General features: G+C 35.7%; 2 protein-coding genes across 2 annotated transcripts in view; one reads left to right on the forward strand and one right to left on the reverse strand.

Annotated features, from left to right (window-relative positions):
• Positions 1-17,797, reverse strand: part of LOC145303534 (actin-related protein 3) — a 403,282-nt gene that overhangs the window by 309,786 nt on the left and 75,699 nt on the right. The gene's annotated exons all lie outside the window — the stretch shown is intronic.
• Positions 1-17,797, forward strand: part of LOC145303535 (death-associated protein 1 homolog) — an 81,492-nt gene that overhangs the window by 53,374 nt on the left and 10,321 nt on the right. Inside the window, exon 2 of the mRNA XM_080144998.1 lies at positions 13,596-13,689. Within this exon, the coding sequence (XP_080001124.1) occupies positions 13,596-13,689 (94 nt within the window). The remainder of the gene's footprint in view (positions 1-13,595; positions 13,690-17,797) is intronic.

Raw genomic sequence — 17,797 nt, forward strand, 5'->3', positions numbered from 1 at the left:
GAAGCTTATAACAGCATGAATAATGTAATTTCAAACCCTAATTTTTTTTTTTTTTTTTTTTTTTTCAATAAAAGGAGCAAAGAGCAAATTTTAAAATAATAAAAGGTTTAATCGAAAAATATACAATATTTTTTTTAATCGGTTTTCTTTAAAAAGATTTCACAAAATTCAATGAGTTTTATCTAAATATAATAAATATATATAAATTTTAAAAAAATCACTTACCTATAAAAAAATACTAAGCAATGGGTGCTTCCATTCTTCATTTATAAGAATTTGTCCATATTTATATTTTGTATTCCATGTACTTTTTAAATAAAGGATATTTTTAAGCCAAAGTCGCAGAAGACAACCTTTTTGTAACTAGTTTGTGCTGTTAAAAAATGCAGTGTTGCTTCTATTTTTTCAACTCGTTAAATACGGATGCCTAAAGGGACCATAAATAATGTCTTTAAGCCATGTGTCTTATCCTCCTTTTAAATTTCTGACATTTGATTCCAACTGTTACATGACAAGGGCTGTCCCCTTTTCATGTAAGTATAAAAATAGAGATTTAGTTAAATGTAAAAATGAAATAGAATAGACGAAATTCGAACCTCGTAATTTAGGGTTAGAAATAGATTGCAAGAGAGAATTAGAAAATGGAATGTAAAAACAAAACATTGTTTAGCTTAGAGATAGAATAGTTTTAAGAAAAAGATTGGGCATTTGTCAATTCTGTTATGAAATTGAATGAGGAATGCAACTATATGATAATTTAATGAACATGTTTTTAACATATTGGAAATATAGGTTACTGGGAATATAGGTTAAAATTCCTTTTGTAAACAAAGGAAAAAGTTTTGGACACGCATTTCCAGAACACGTGAAAGAAGACACATGTTTTAACATGTGTATGACGTCATGGAAAATCGGAAGTTCTCGATATAGTTAGAAACTTTAGAGTTAAGCAGAGAGAGTCTGAGGACGAGAGACGACAGTCTGGAGTCCAGAGATGGGAGTCGAACGTCTGGAAGCGAGACGGTCACTTTTGAAACATAGAATGTAAAACTTTGAATTCCTGACTAAGAAAAACACTGACCGGTCGAAGAAGAAATAAACCCATCATGTTTTTATAAACGTCATCTTTGTGTTGTAATTCTACCAAAAGGTAAAGTGAAATTGTCATTATGTCTTATATATCCTGTGTTTTAAAATGCCTTCACATACACAATTTCTCTACATCTCATATCTACAATGGAACACTAAGACTGTCTCCTCACTCAGAACTTCTACACTTCTAAGTATAAACATTTTATATATAGGAATCTCTTCATAACACAAATATAGAACGCAACATCTCTCTTAATAAGACTCTCTAAAACTCACTTTTAATAAGACTTAACAAAAAGAACAATGACACCAACAACAAGAATAATAAGACTTAATAATAATAACTATATATAACACAACTACAAAGTTGGTCAATGAGTCACCGTACTTGAAAAATGATCACGTTTCACTCATCAGTTTTTGCCGTTTAAATACAAACCACACAACCAATTTTCCATTTTTTTTTTTTATTCTCTTAAAGAAATGCATGAGTTTCTGATTTAATATATTTTATTTCTTTATGCAGTGAATTTTTTTCATTTGAATAGCCATTTCAAAATGGGGGGGGGGGCTAAAAAAAAAACGCTTGTCTAGAGTTATATTCAGTTTATTGGAAAGAGCATAAATTTCACACTGACCCCGAAAATATTGTAAAAATTTAACCAATAGAAAAATTTGATAGATTTTTCAAGTGAAAAAATTAAAAAACTCGTAAAATTCAATTGATTTCATTATGTAGAAAAAATAGCTGCATGAGCGCGCGCATGCACTTTGTAAACATTGTTTTTAAAAAATATTTTTATTTTTTAAACAACTTTAATAGTTTATTTTGGAAGTATATTCCATAAAGAAATTAAACAACCCACTTTAAAAAGAGAAATTACGAGTTTTTCATATTCGCAGTGTGTTAAGGGTGTGAAAATTCCCCCCAAATTCTGGCACACCTATTTCAGCACACTGCTTATTACGTATGTCAATATGGGGAGAGTATGTTTTTAACTAATCTGTACTTTCTCCTAAGAATTTAATAAATGAAAAAATGCCATATGGTATAAGGACCATGCTGAAATAATGTTATTATTTAGAAAGGCATTCTTAATATGGAGAAAGGTATTTTTGTAAACTATTATGTACTTTCACCTAACAAACAATATTAGAAGTAAAAATTTGACATATAGAATACGGACTGTGCTGAAGTATTAACATTTAGAAAGCTATTAATATGAGGAGAGGAAGGTATTTTTAAAACTTTTTGTACTTTCACTTAACAAGATACTCACTAGCCATAGTCTGTACTTAGATTTACATCTATCTACATTACATAGCAATAGCTGTCTATTCCTTAGTTTTGCAATAAATACAAAAACTGAACCGATACTCTAATGCAAAATACTTCATGATTTTCAAACGAAAAGCTGAAGATATCTTATCTCCATTAGAAGCGGAAACATACTAAATACCTACAACCTCCATATATTCGCATCTGCAGGAAATCTGCCCATATACACACTGAACACGCCATAGCTTATAATTTTACTTCCAATTATACTTGTACTGTATTGTACACCATATCAAAAATGACGTTACTTGCATCTACACTGAAGATACATCTAAACCCTCCTGCTGTCTAAAACACCCAGTGCCTGGGCAATCACATTTTTAGTTAATTCTTATTATCAAACCATCCTTTAATACATTATCCTATTCCTAAGCCAACATAAAAAATAAGGGGGGAAAAAATTCTAAATTAAAAGGAAAAATATTAAACCATATACTAACTCTATCTAACAAACCTGTTGCAAATATAGCTGCTTCCACTGCATGACCTTTTACTCACCCCTTTCTCCAGTAACAATGAAATAGCAATGTCCCTTAATCACTTTGAGGAGTGTAATTTATCAGTAGATATATAACATTTACATAGTAACTCAGTAACATTAACTACTCTCGCGAGGTCGCAGAAATACCTGGATTAGGACCCAGGCGCGGGGAAAACCCTCTCTGTGCTGATGGACCCATAGATCTTCCCAGGTCATCCATCTAGGAGAAGGAAAACTCTGAAGCTAAATCTAAGGGGAGGAAGGCCCCTTGAGTCTTGGATGACAACCTTCCTAGAGCTGGTGATTCAAACAAATTACCGGTCTGCCAACCTAAACTGCTTAAGGAGTAGATAGGCACTGCCTATCGCCCGACTTCCATACTCCTCCTTTGCCTATTAGCCAGGTGTAGAGGTCAAATCACAGGGATTCGACAAACACTCAGTGGTCGATCTTGTTTCCTGACTAGGACAATGAACGCCGTTTTCCCCTCTCTCGACACATCCCACCCCTCTAAACTGGGCGCTTGGGAGTGCATGAATGCCAAAATGCCAGTACAGGTAGATTGGGTTGACCATCGTCTGATGGGTTGAGGGTACCGGATTGACAGTTCCTGGCTGCTGTTCCCGGCTGATAGTACAGGAGCACTAACTCTTTGGTAGTGCTTAGAGCAGCTACTCCATCAACAGTTGAATAATATCGGGATGTTTACAGTGCCATGTCGCACATGGAAAAGGGACCCTGCACTCATCCCCGGTGGGCTTTCCTGAGGCCACAATCCTAGTAGATGGAGGGTCAGCTGATGGTCTACTTGTATTGCATGTCTAGTATTCTGCATAACCACTTGTTCCGCACTGCTACCTAAACTGAAACTCTAAAAAAAAACAATGATGACAGTACAATCTAAAATTACGCTTAAACCAGGACAAAACTCAAACAAAACCAAATTGCCTCCTCCCTTGAGGCTTGCATTTACAAACATCCGTGGGCTTAGAACTAATTTAAATGATGTTGAAGCATTTCTCCTTACAAACACCTCGGATATCTTGGCACTAAGTGAGACTAACCTACCCTCCTCCATCCCCTCTTACTACTTTAATATGCCCGGATATCTCCCACTCTGCCGGAAGGACTCTGACAGACATATGCATGGGCTTGGAGTCTATATTGGAAATACCCTCCCCTTGACTAGAGAAACAAAACTAGAATCTGACGATCAAGCCTTTATGTGACTTAACATGCAACATAACATTAGTTATTTTTATTTTCTCTACCGCTCTCCCTCGACCCAGGACTGTACCTTAATAAACAAAGTCTCTGAGAGCATAGATACAGCACTTTCCCTCGACACTAGCGCATGTATTTGGTGACTTCAATGTCCACCACAATAACTGGCTTGGATTTTCTACTTACACAGACGCAGCTGGTAGCACAACACATAGCTTCTCTATATCTCATTCCCTATCACAGACGGTTACGTTCCCAACCCGTTTCCCTGACCAGCAAAAACAACACGCATCACTTTTAGATCTGTTTCTGACCACAGTCCCCGATGATTGCATTACGAATGCCCACAGCCCACTTGGAAATGCTGATCATGTAGTGATAATAGTTGAAATCGCACTTAACTCTAGAGCCAAAATGGAAGAGCCATTACTCAAACCAACGAGATATTATAGAAAGTCTGACAGGGAAGCCATCAGGGATCTCATCAGAGACGCCCCATGGCGAAATATCTTCTTACTTCCTGCTGAACTATGCGTACATGAGACTACTGAGTGGTTCAAAACAGCAATTGAAGCACATGTTCCCACGCAGAAGTTTTATAACAAGCCCCACTCTCCCCAATGGTTTACTTCAACTTGTGCAGCTGCCATTGCACAAAGGCAGCATGCGTACCACAGATTTAATCAACATAAGTCCAATTCAAACAGACAGAAGTTTATAGAAGCCAGAAATAACTGTAAGAAAGAAATAGCGACAGTTAAGAGAGAATTTGCTGAAACCACCAAAAAAACGCATTGAAGCACAGAAATTAGGAACCCGTGACTTCTGGAAAATCTACAACAGTGTAGTAAATAATGGGCAATCAACAATTCATCCACTATCCAACAATCATGAGGTTGTTTGCTCAGCAACCAAGAAGGCTAACATGCTTGCCAGTCGGTTCACCTCCAACTCCACACTGGACCCTGCAAACCACCCCCTGCCTGACTTTCCTTTGCGAACAGACGCCACACTAGACAATCTGGAAATCACCCCATCTCAGGTGCATGCCATCATAAAAAATCTTCACACTTCAAAAGCATGTGGACCCGATCTCATCCCGGCTGTGCATCCAAACAATATGCTATAAATGCGGGAGTGCCTCAGGCGTCTATCCTTGGACCTCTATTATTTCTAATATTCATAAATGACCTCCCTGACAAAATTGTCTGTGGGATGGGTATATATGCTGATGACGACACTCTTGATAACCGACACGACAGGAAAACAAATGAACACATACCTAGAAAAATGGCAAAAACACTAGAGGATGACCTCCGGTCTGTAGTGGAATGGGGACAAAAATGGATGGTCACATTCAATGCTGCCAAGACTAAACTCGTCTCCTTCAATAATTACAAGAAACCTTCTCTATCACCAAAAGCAGTGGCTAATGACTCTTTATCTGAAAGTACATCTTTTAAACTCCTCGACCTAACGCTCACAGGAAACATGAGTTGGAAAAATTACATTGAGAGCATTGCCAGAAACTCTGTGAAAAAGGTAGGTTCTCTCTACCGTGCTAAAAAGCTACTGACACCCGGAAGTATCCTGTACCTCTATAAGGCCACCATTCGCCCATGTATGGAGTATTGTTGTCATATTTGGGCTGGTGCCTCTCACTCCTAGACAGGGTTCAAAAGAGTCGCCAACCTAATAGGTCCTGAACTGTCATCTAAGCTTCAGCCTCTGTCCCATCGACGTAATGTAGCATCCCTCTGCCTGTTCTACAAGTATTTCAATGGTGAATGCTCTGCTGAACTGCAAGCACGTACCCCCTCGACATAAATACCCCCCCCCCCGACAAACCCGACAAGTAGCAAAATCCCACCCCTTCACAGTTGAGATCCCTAGATGTAAGAGAGTTTTCTACTCCAGTAGTTTCTTCCCCAGAACCGCTGGACTTTGGAATTCCCTTCTGAGTTCCTGCTTCCCCAACTGTACTGACATGCAGAAGTTCAAGTGTAATGTGAACCGACATCTTGCTGCCCAACTCCCCACATAGTACACCTGTAGCTTATGTCCCTGATAGTAGCCCCCTACAGCAAAGTGGCAATGTGCCTTGTTTGGGGTGAAATTGCAATAAAAAAAATAGAAAGTTAAGTAAGGAACTAACTTACCGTGCTGAAATCTAATATATTAAATGAGATTGATGGAAATACATTCTACCAGAAGGTCCAGCGTCGCCAAGGATTGAATGAGAAGTATGGAAATATATACTAAGGCAGAAGGCACCGCGTCGTCACTTGAAAGTTTTTATGAAAATCTATCCAGACAAGGCATGAAACCACTTGATATGTTTTTATGGAAATTGCTCTACACAGCACATGAAGCCACTTAAAAGTTGTTTTTTTTTTTTTTTAAGTAAAATGACTCCAGACAAAGCATGAAGCCTCTTAAAATGTTTTATATGAATCGCTTCAGACACTGCATGAAGCCAATAGAATGTTTTTATAGAAATCGTTCCAGACAAAGCATAAAGCCACTGGAAATATTTTATGGAAATCGCTCCAGATAGGGCTTGAAGCCACTAGAAATTGTTTATGGAAATCGCTTCAGACAAGGCACGAAGCCACTAGAAAATTTTTTCATGGAAATTGCCCCAGATATAACATGAAGCCACTTGAATTTTTATGTGGAAATCGCTCCAGGCAAAGCATATAGCCACATGGAATGTTTTATGGATATAGCACCAGATAAGGTATGAAGCCACTTGAAATGTCTCATGGAAATCACTTCAGACAAGGCATAAAGCCGCTTGAAAGTTTTTTTTTCAAATTGCTCAAAAAGGCATAAAGCCACTTGAAATATTTTATTGGAATCTTTCTAAACAAGGCATGAAGCCACTTTGATTTTTTTTGTTATCGCTCCAGGCAAGGCATGAAGCCACTTTGATTTTTTTTTTGTTATCCCACTAGAAATTTTTTTTTTTTTTTTGTTTTGAAATAGCTCCAGGCAAGACCTCAAGCCACTAGAAATGTCCTATGTAAAGGTGAACTGGGCAAGTTTCTGTTGGGGGTCATCCATATTTTTCTGAATTTTCAATGACATCTTTTTTTTTCAAAAAAAATTTGTCGTTGGTCGTGGGGAAAGAATATGAAACACAGTAATGTTGAATGTTATAATGAAGCAAAGGTTGTCTAATCAATGTGCCAATGTGTTTATGTATTAATTTGAAACTCCTGGTGAGACATCTTTCAAAAATGACATAATTTTTCTTAAAATTATGGTGCCGTTAGTGAGGAAGGAATAAAACTCAATGTTGAAATTTATGGCGAAGCAAGGGTTGCCTAATCAAGACAATGTATTTATCTATTAATTTGGAAATCCTAATGTTCCAGCTTCTAAAAATGACTTCAGTGTTTGTAAATTATGGTTACTTTGGTGGGAAGAAAATTATTCCATATATATTGTAAAATATCTGTTGAGAGTATGTTAAATTGTTTTTTTATATGTACTAGCTGTACCCTGCCACGCGTTGCAGTGGCTCAATTTGGTGTAATGGAAAAATTTAATAAAAAGAGAAAATGCATGTTTCTTATATTAGTACAGCAATCCACTGCAAAAAGTGAAAAAGAAGGCGAAATGAAAAAAAATTGTACTCTTGCAGAATTTGATCTGGGTCTTCGGGAGTTTGTCAATCATTCATGGTTTGGACTTGACCAACAATCAGTGGATGAAGCCGAACGTAGCAAAAATGTTGAAACGCTAAATGTTTTTTTTTTTTGTTGTTGTTTTACAAAAATGTGAGTTAGTAATTAATATTTGGTTGATGGTGGGGGGAGGGGGGGGTTACTATACACAGATTCGAAAAAGTTGTCCAAAAACAAATAAATGAAAGCAAAGGTAAGTTATGTTTCTACCTAATTGGATAATTGTATAGTGTTTTTATGTAATGTAAAATGTTTAATCGGCTCAAAAAACAGAAATGGTCGCAGACTCTGTTGAATACGTTAAGTTTGGGAAAGTAAGTTGAAAACTAAAAACTATACAAAACGGTGTCTGAAACTCACCGAATATATGTTACCATGACATAGGTTGGCATAATCGGTGGGTTTCTGACAGTATTTTGTATAGTTTTTTTAGTTTTAACTCGCTTTCTCTAACTTAAAGTAATCAAGTGTCCACCACCATTTGTAACTTTCAAATACCCCGATAAACACTGTTTTTCGAGCTGACTAAACGTTACATTAAATGAAAAGGGTTTGTATTACTAAACATAGATACAAAGAAGTTGTCAAAAAATAAATATATATAAATAAATGTTATCAAAGGCAAGAAAAGTAAATGTTCTACCTAACTGGATAATATTTTAGAGTTTTTATGTAATGTATAATCGGTTCAAAAACATTCAATGTTTATCAGTATATCTGAAAAATACAAATGGCGGCAGACTGTATCGGACACATTAAGTTTGGGGAAATTTTGGGGAAAATGAGTTTAAACTAAAAAAACTATACAAAATACTGTTAGGAACTCACTCAATATATGTTACCATGACGTAGGCTGGCATATAATCGGTGGTTTTAAACTTTTGCTCGATACAGGTGACGACTTTTAAAAGTCCCTTTTAGTGATTACCTGGTTTGAGGATATTTGTACAACTAAACGGCAAATCTGGTCCAAAAAAATCCGGTATTATTTTACTTTAAGGCCCGTTTCACGTTCATATATAACGAAATATTTTATTGTAGATTTCGGTGTGCTAAGAACGAATCTGCAAACCGTTTCCGAAGCAAAAAGAAAGTTTTCATGATATTCATGAAATTACTTTTTCGAAAAGTGTGTGATCACTTTTCAATGTAAATTTAACTTAGAATGAGCACCCACTTTCTGGCCACCTGAGAGAGGGGCATTTTCCTGTGTTTCTTGGCTAAAAAGTTTCTTTTGCATGGTAATAACCCCTGAACTCTGGGACTATTTTCCATTTCACAGCCGTAGCCTTCGTTTACGCTATGTGTGAGCATAAACGAAAGCTGTTTAGCCAATAAACATGGGAAAAAATCCCCCCTCTCTCAGGTGGCTAGAAAGTGGGTGCTCATTTATGTTAAATTTACATGGAAAAGTGATCGCCACTTTTTCAAAAGTAATTTCTTCATATCATAAAAACTTTTTTTGCGACGGAAACGGTTTGCAGATTCGTTTTTAGCACACCAAAATCTACAAAAAAAAAAAATTGTTATTTACGAACGTGAGACGCACGGCTCTTAATGGAAAATTATATCAAAAATCCGGGGGAAAATAGTTTTCAATAAAAACAGCAAATGAATTCGATAGAAAAAAATGGATGCTATTTTTTTTTTCTTTTTTCTGTGTGTTTCTTGGCTAAAAGGTTTTTTTGTTTGATTTCTTTTGCATGGTATTAACCCCTGAACTCTGGGACTATTTTCCATTTCACAGACGTAGCCTTTGTTTATGCTACGCATGAGCATAAATGAAAACTGTTAAATATGCATTCGCGTACCAAACTGCCTTGTCAAAAAACCTTTAAGCCAATAAACACGAAAATAAATGCCCCTTCCTCAGGTGGCCAGAAAGTGGGTGCTCATTTTAAGTTAAATTTACATGGAAAAGTGATGATCCACTTTTCGAAAATTTCTTCAGATCATGAAAACTATTTTGGTACTCCTTGGGTGTTGAGTTCCATGGCGACCCGCAGAATTATTTAATGGTCGTTCCCTTAGTACCCCCCCTAGTCAAGGCTAACGCATGCACACGTAACATTTTTATTTACTTACATGGTGGAGTTTCTATACTGATAGGTTTTTTGAAATTTTTTCACTGGATTATTATTGATTGAACACTAACCAGATTATGAAAAAATATTGAAAAAAAAAAATCATTTCAACATTTGAAAGGGGTACTCACTTTTTAGTTACCACGTTCTGGTAAATCGGTCACTCATTTTTTTTTTTTTTTCTAAATACGGAAGTGCTTTCAGGAGATATAAAATGGTCGCATGTTGATGAAGCAATGTATCGGGAGGCGTACGGGATGAAAAATTATTGGTAAATTTTTAGATTAGGTCCACCTCCTCAATTTTCTTTTAAATGACAACTTGAAATGGTTTTCGACTATGCTGAATACGAAAACCGCATTGAAATTTTGCAGAAATAAGTAGTTATCAAGATATAAAAAGTTGTATTATGCATTGTAATCTTTGGCGGCCATCTTTTTTATGTGCGTGTATTTGTTTATGGCGCGTGTGCACGTAAAAAGATGGCTGCCAAAGAATACAATGCATAATACAACTATTTATTTCCGCAAAATTTCAATGCGATTTGCGTGTTCAGCATACTCGGAAACCTATAAATGTCGTCATTGAAAGGAAAATTGTGGAGGTGGACCTAATCTAAAAAAAATACCAAATTATTAAACATTTCTCCAGCATGTTAGTGAAATTTATAATACTTTAAAAAAAATTTTGAAAACAAAACAAAAGTTTTGAAAAAAAGCAAAAACTTAACTTTCATAAAAACAATTAAAAAAAAAAAAAAAAAACACCCACAAAACTGACTTTTAACTAAAAGTTAAAAAAAAAAAAATTTTTTTTAAATTCAAAACTTTATTTTCATAAAAACAATAAAAAAAAGTCATGTTCAATCTATTTTTTTTTCTTTGAGAAACAAATATATTTCTGACAAATGCGGTAGAGGCACATATAATTTTTACTTTCTATGGTTTTGATATACCACGTTTTTATTGCTTACAAAATGGGTGACTGATTTATCAGAACGTTGTAACTAAAAAGTAAGCACCACTTTCAAATGTCGAAATAATGATTATAGAAATTAAGCATGGGAGTGATGGTTGTAAAACGTTGCCTTTCACACTTTTACAAACATTATTTACATTAACTCTTTTCATAAATAACTTTTAAAAAAAAGTAACTAAACCATTTATTGATAATTTGTCACGTGTACAAACATTTATTTATTTACGTAGGCTTAACTCTTTTCATGGATAAGAAAAGTTTTACTCTTTAAGAATAATAAAAGGAAAAAGTTACTGAACATTTATAAAAGGACTTCTTTTCATGAAGGCCAGAGGAATAGTTGGCCGAAAAGTCGTGAAACAACTAATAAAGATGAGAATAATAGTCCGCAATAAATAAAAATGGTGCTAATGCAGAGCAATCCGCGCTATTTTTTAAATCATATTTCCACGTTTAATTGACGTTTTACGATATGTTTTTTTTATTATTCAATTGTAAGGTTAAAGTACAGAATAGGTACAAAACATCCTCCCCTCCCCATGTTAAGAATGACTTTTTAAATAATATTATTTCAGCACGGATCACTCTCTGCATGAGTATCATAAAAATTAATACAAATAATACTTATCTCAATAAGTGAAAGGCTAATTTCTACCGGAAATAAAATGGCGATAATCTCAGTTACGAAAAATATTTTTTATTTAATTTAATATTTTTATAATTCGCAATGTTAAATTATTTTAATAACATAAAAACATTCCTTGACTTTAAAAATAGAATTTCTGAAAATTTCAATTAAATTGGTAATGTAGAAATATGTTTTTATTCGCTTTTAACAAACCAAAATTACATTTTTATATATATAGATTTAAATTTCCCGTCTGACGGTAGGTAAAATTATTTTTAAAGTGTTGTACATTACCTGCCCTCACGAAGGTAAAATTATTTCATATACATACTGTAAATTACCTATCCCACGGAGGGTACAATCATTTCATGTGTGTAATACCCGTCCTAGGTAGGTAAGCTATTCTTTTGCTAGAAATAGCAAATGATAGATGGACATTAAAAATTCCTCTATCCTAAGAATAACAGATATATTCTAAATAAACTTCAATTTTTGTCATTATTCATATGGTCCTGAACAACACCGGGTAGCCGTGCTAGTGATTAAATAAAAATGTTTTCCATTTTTAATCAATATATATTTGTTTCAAATGGCATGATTTCCTCTTTTTTTTTTTTTTTTCTTTTTTTTTAATGTCTCTTCTATTTTCTGTTCTTTCATTTTATTGATAAGACAAAGTTGTATATTATATTATATTAGAAAATGGAAGTACATTGTAAAATTGATCCTTTCTGTAAGGTTATGAAGTGTATGTGTGCAGTCGGCACCAATCCTATTCAGAGTTTAACCGGCTTCCTCCGAAGGAGGAAACTTCATGAGAGTATGAAATTCACAAGCGGTCCCCAGTCGCATGTATATCCACGTTAGGAGAGATGACGTTAAGTTTTTGCAACTTTTTGCAGGGCGGTGTCGACGTCCTCCTACATACAGCACCTGGACTTCCCAAATTGGTCACCCATTTTAATAATGACCAGGATCAACATTGCTTAACTTTGGTAATCTGACGGGAACTGGTGTGTCAATATGATTATGCCGTACTGACTATGAAGGTTCTGGATATATAACCTTAAAGTCCGTTCAGTGGTGAGGAGGAAACTTTAGATAGTGGGGGTCATCTCATAGTTGCTATTACTGCTAGGTTCACTCTCATCTGTTAGCATTCCATCTATGGTTAGAACAGAATTTTTAAACTTTATCAAATTATACATGGACTTCACTTTGGAACGTTCCTACAAAATTTCAACTTCCTGAATCTAATAGCCTAAAAGTTGTTAGATTGGTTAAACATTAATACATGTATAGAGGTTTTAATTTAGATGTATATTTTTATATGATGCAATGATTGAAACCTAATCAGTAACACTTAATACATATGTGAGTAATGTTGGAAATGGAGCTTTGTTTTTCAATCTAAGAATAAAACTTTGTTTAGAATGTTATCTTTTCTTTAAGTCTCTAATTGACCTACTTTTTCTTGTCTTTTGTTTTTCTAAAAGTATAAAAATAAATGATGAAATTAATGATAGTTTATGCCATTGAGTCTTATTGGCTTGTTGAATATTTAACTTTTTAAAAAATGTTTTCGCTGTGAGGGTTGAAGATCTCAAGTAATGACAATAATTACAATGATTTCACTGCATCTCTGGCAATGTCGAATAGAGAAAGCATGTTAAGAAATATTAGTGATTGAATCAAAATTTAGTTATAGATTATGGTTAATTAGAACACTAAGTAATTTTTCTTTTTTAAACAAAACTCAATCTTAGAACCAAGCTATTTTAGCATGCATTTTGTATTAATGTATATAGGAAAAAGCTTTATGAAAGCAAACTTTGATTGACTTGAAATAGATACATATACTGAATCAATTTAGTCAAATTAAGTAAGGTCTATTTTTTTTCTTTTTTTTTTAAATTTGGAGATTGGTTGATGCTTATTCATTTCTTTATACTTTTGGCTGACCTATTAAAATGGATTCAATATTTTAATTTGTTTTTCTTTATCCTGTCTCTTGATACTAGTTTGTTATAAAGTTAATTTCTTCAAAAAGTATATTTTATCTTTTAATACATTTTAGTAAAGGCTGGTGGTATGCGGATTGTCCAGCACAAGCGTGCCGTAGATAAACCGGAAGTATTAACTTCACAAGAACAGGAGCAATACAGCGACAGGTAAGCATCTATTACATAATAAGCATGTTTATTTACTTATTACATGTGTTCCCACGATGCAATGCACTTTTTTAAAACTTTAAATTATAACAACTAATGTCTACATGTCATCTATAATGATTGCGATTGTAGTATTTAAAAAATTTTTAATTTTACAAAAATCTATAAACAATTAAAAACTTTTTTAAAGGCATGTAATGCATTTCACAATCGGCCAGTCTATAATAATTTTGGTAATTTCAATTTGCACCAGAAAAAAAGTTTCTTCCAGCTAGAATTTTTAAGATTTGTCATTTTATAACACTCTCCACTGACTTTTACTATATTTCTCTTGATTAAATCAACCAAGACATGTTCCAATTTACAAAAAACATGAACTTGTTTGTTAACCTATAATAGTGAAAAAAAAAATTTCTAAACTTAAACTATTCATATCTTTTTTAATCTTTTACATTAGGTTTTCAAATAATGGAATGTTGTACACATTTTTAGAATTACCATCATTTTGTCTTTAACAATTAAACTTGAAATTAAGCATCATGTCTTGAAAGAGCATGAGTCCATACTAGTAATCGATTATTAAAATAAAATATGCAATAGTGTAAAATAAATGTTTTTTTAATCATTTAAGAAAATTCAGAAATTAAATTCACCATAATAAATTTTGGTTTCAGCTATTTTAATCTCAAGTATTAGAGAAAACAAATGATTTACTTTATGACCCTTTGAAATTTGAAAGGAATTTGGAAACATTTAAACTATTGAATAGTCATTTTTGGCTTTAAAATACTCATAAAATTCTCCTTTAATTCAGTCTTTTGGAAACTATTTACAACTAACAGGACCCATTTCTCAGCATTGTTAAGTAAAAAGAAATTTTTTAAGAATATTCTTTGTAAATTACTAAGTACCTGTGTAGTCCCCTGGTATATGTCACAAAGCCAGAACAGATTCTTCCAAAAATAAAAAAAATAAATCGCCCTGTCAGTGGAGCATCTGAATACACCGACTGCCCCTCTGCAGAGGGCAAAAATCCTTCAAAGGGGCCACCTGTTAGCCGTGGGTCAAGACCTGTGATGCATTGGGACGGGGTCCTGGTGGTTGAGGGTATTTGAGATCAGGATTAAGTACCACCACTTCCAAACACTCCACTTTGGTCCTTACCTAGGCTAGACAGTCTGTCGGGTCGGAGAAGCCCAGATTGGCTGGTCAGGTCAAGCCCTAATGTCTACTACCAAACAAACCCAGAGTACAAGGATCAACATACAATTGTGAATAAAAAAAAAAAAACGTAAGCCAAACTTATCTCCATCCTAGTAAAGATGAAAAATAAACAAGATCCTAATGAAAGTAGACGTTAGGAGACACTGACTGAGGGTCAATCGGCTTGTGAAGATCATTAACTCAAACATGGCTGAAAACAAATTTTTCTCCATAGATTTTGGGGTGTACGTTGAATATCTGTGACAGATGCTTTGAGAAACTCATATTGTTGAGTATACTAGTATACTACTTTGTATAACTCTGATCTGTCAAGGTGATTGTGTTTTAACCTTGACAGATCCCAATACTGGGCTCCGTGCTGGGTGAAGAGCTCAGGCAATGAACATTAAAAATAAAAACTAATGTCTATAAACACAAACAAAAAACCCAAAAGATCTCTATTCGATTCAGAAAATGAAATCGAAACACAGACTTTCCTTTATTCTATGTAATAAAATCTTTAGGAGAAAAGCAAAGGTCTAAACTATCTCCTTTTCTAATAGAAAAACTCTATCAAACTTAGAAATGTAAAGAAAATGAAAAATGGAAATTTACTAATCGAAATAGAAACGAAAACACAAAGTAATAAAATTAAAGATAAAATGAAAACATTCCAAAACATAAATGTTGGTTACTCCTTATAATAAACTTAATCATTTCAAAGGAATAATAAGAAGCAGAGAGTTATCACCACAACTGAAAAAGTGCTAAATGAAATTAAAAAATAAGGGGTCATAGAATATAAAGGAATTTTTATAAAGAAAGCAATTGAAAGGATTCCAACAAATACATCTTCACTTTTAATAAACAAAAAATACCACAAAAAATTAAAATTGGATATCTGTATCCCAGCCCTTCTAAGATGTTTCAGATGCCAAAAACTTGGACATCATAGACGTATATGACCTTCACCGAGGTGCGCGACTTGACACAAAAAAAAAACAGCTTCTTAATCAACTGCTAACATACGCGTCACTGTAATGTTCAATGACCCAACAACAACAACCTTCTCACTCTACCTGCCTTTTATACCACTCTCTCAATCCCTCCTCTTGCGCATGTGCCCGGAAATTCCTGACAAACTCGAGACTTCCGCTTATAAAAACCCAAGTTTTGTTGTCGCGCATGCCTACACAAGGCACAAACACGTGGGCGTTTGTTTTGTTGGTAAGTACTACACTCCTTCCTGATCTGATGATCACATAGAGTGCACTCCGGGGGTGGCCTCTTAGTTCGTTATCATCTGCGAAAGGTGGTATTTACAATCTCGGATTCTGGTTCTGATTCTGGGTGTGGTTCTGGTTCTGATTCTGCCTGATCAGACGAACTACAACTACCACTCTCTTGCTCAGTGACCTCACTTATCAGCAGCTCATCATCTGATGATTCATCGCTCTCTGTAGTTGTGGGATGTACTTCACTAGCTGGGCGAAGATTGCGCACATGGCGTGGGGTTCCATCAACAAGAACCGACTGCTGGCTGACCACTCCAGATATTTGTCCTCGCTTGAACTTGGTAGTGCACCGGATCCCCTACCTTGTATTTGTCTGCCAAGTTCGGCAGTTGTTAAATGAGTGGGGTGTCCGACTACGACTGAGATGTGCTCATGTGCCATCAGGGAATGGCATTGCTGAGAGGAGCCATTGCAGCATCAAGAGAATTGCTGCCAGAAAGCAATGCACCATTACAGAGGCCACGTATTGGTATTATCTCACACCAAAGGATGGGAAGACACTAACAACAGCATCGGCCAATGCCATACACACATACCGTGTTAGGATGAAGGGCATTGACACTGGATCCCATATCTTGTATTTATCATGACTCTCCTCGTCGATTGGCTGGACAGTGTCAATGCCCTTTATCCTAACACGGTATGTGTGTATGGCATTGGCCGGTGCTGTTGTTAGTGTTTTCCCATCCTTTGGTGTGATGTTATGCCAATACGTGGCCTCCGTAATGGTGCATTGCTTTCTGGCAGCAATTCTCTTGATGCTGCGATGGCTCTTCTCAGCAATGCCATTCCCTGATGGCACATGAGCATATCGCAGTCGTAGTCGGACACCCCACTCATTCAAAAACTGCCGAACTTGGTGGCTACAAAAAGCAGCATCGTTGTCCGTCAAAATAAAGAGTTCTTTTGATACCTCTTCTGGCACACCTAGCTCAGAAAAGATAGATAACAGTTGGCGGACAACATTCGCTGAGTCCTGCCTGGTCATTTGCCGCCACACCGCAAAACGAGTGGGTCCACAGTCGATAAGGGTTAGAAAGGGCTTACCACTATAATGGGTAATATCCATCGCTACTCGTTGCTACACATGCTCAACCTCCAATCGCCCCTTCTGCCATTGCTCAGGTGCAGGATCGATAGACTGGCATGCCTCACAGTGCTTGATGATTTGCCTGACATCCGCCCTTGTCACTGCTGGGTCCACACGCCTCGCAAAATACAGAGTTCTTTTGATACCTGGATGTCCACTCTGCACATGAATTCTTTGTATTTGGCATGAGTTAATCGCGCCAACTGCGCAAGATCGAGCAGCGAACTCCACGCCTGTCTTCACAGCTTCATACCATTTGTGAGGCACACGGGTTAGTTGGTCTGCATGATTACAGTGTGATGCCACGAGCGTTACACTCACCGACAGGTCATACTCTGCTACCAAACTCTTCGGGGTGTTTAGCCTCCGCCGGATTAACATCTCACTGGCTGCCTTAGTGTGGACTCTCGTTCGTCCCAAAAGAGTGTCGGAGACCCAGTGGTAGACGCAGAGAGAATCCGTGTACAAGTGCAACTTCTTTGACTGCCATTGCAGTGCCAGATTTAAACCCTTCACAACA

This window comes from Euprymna scolopes, chromosome 19, assembly GCF_053919585.1.
Source record: "Euprymna scolopes isolate OS-2025 chromosome 19, ASM5391958v1, whole genome shotgun sequence".
Lineage (NCBI taxonomy): Eukaryota > Metazoa > Mollusca > Cephalopoda > Sepiida > Sepiolidae > Euprymna > Euprymna scolopes.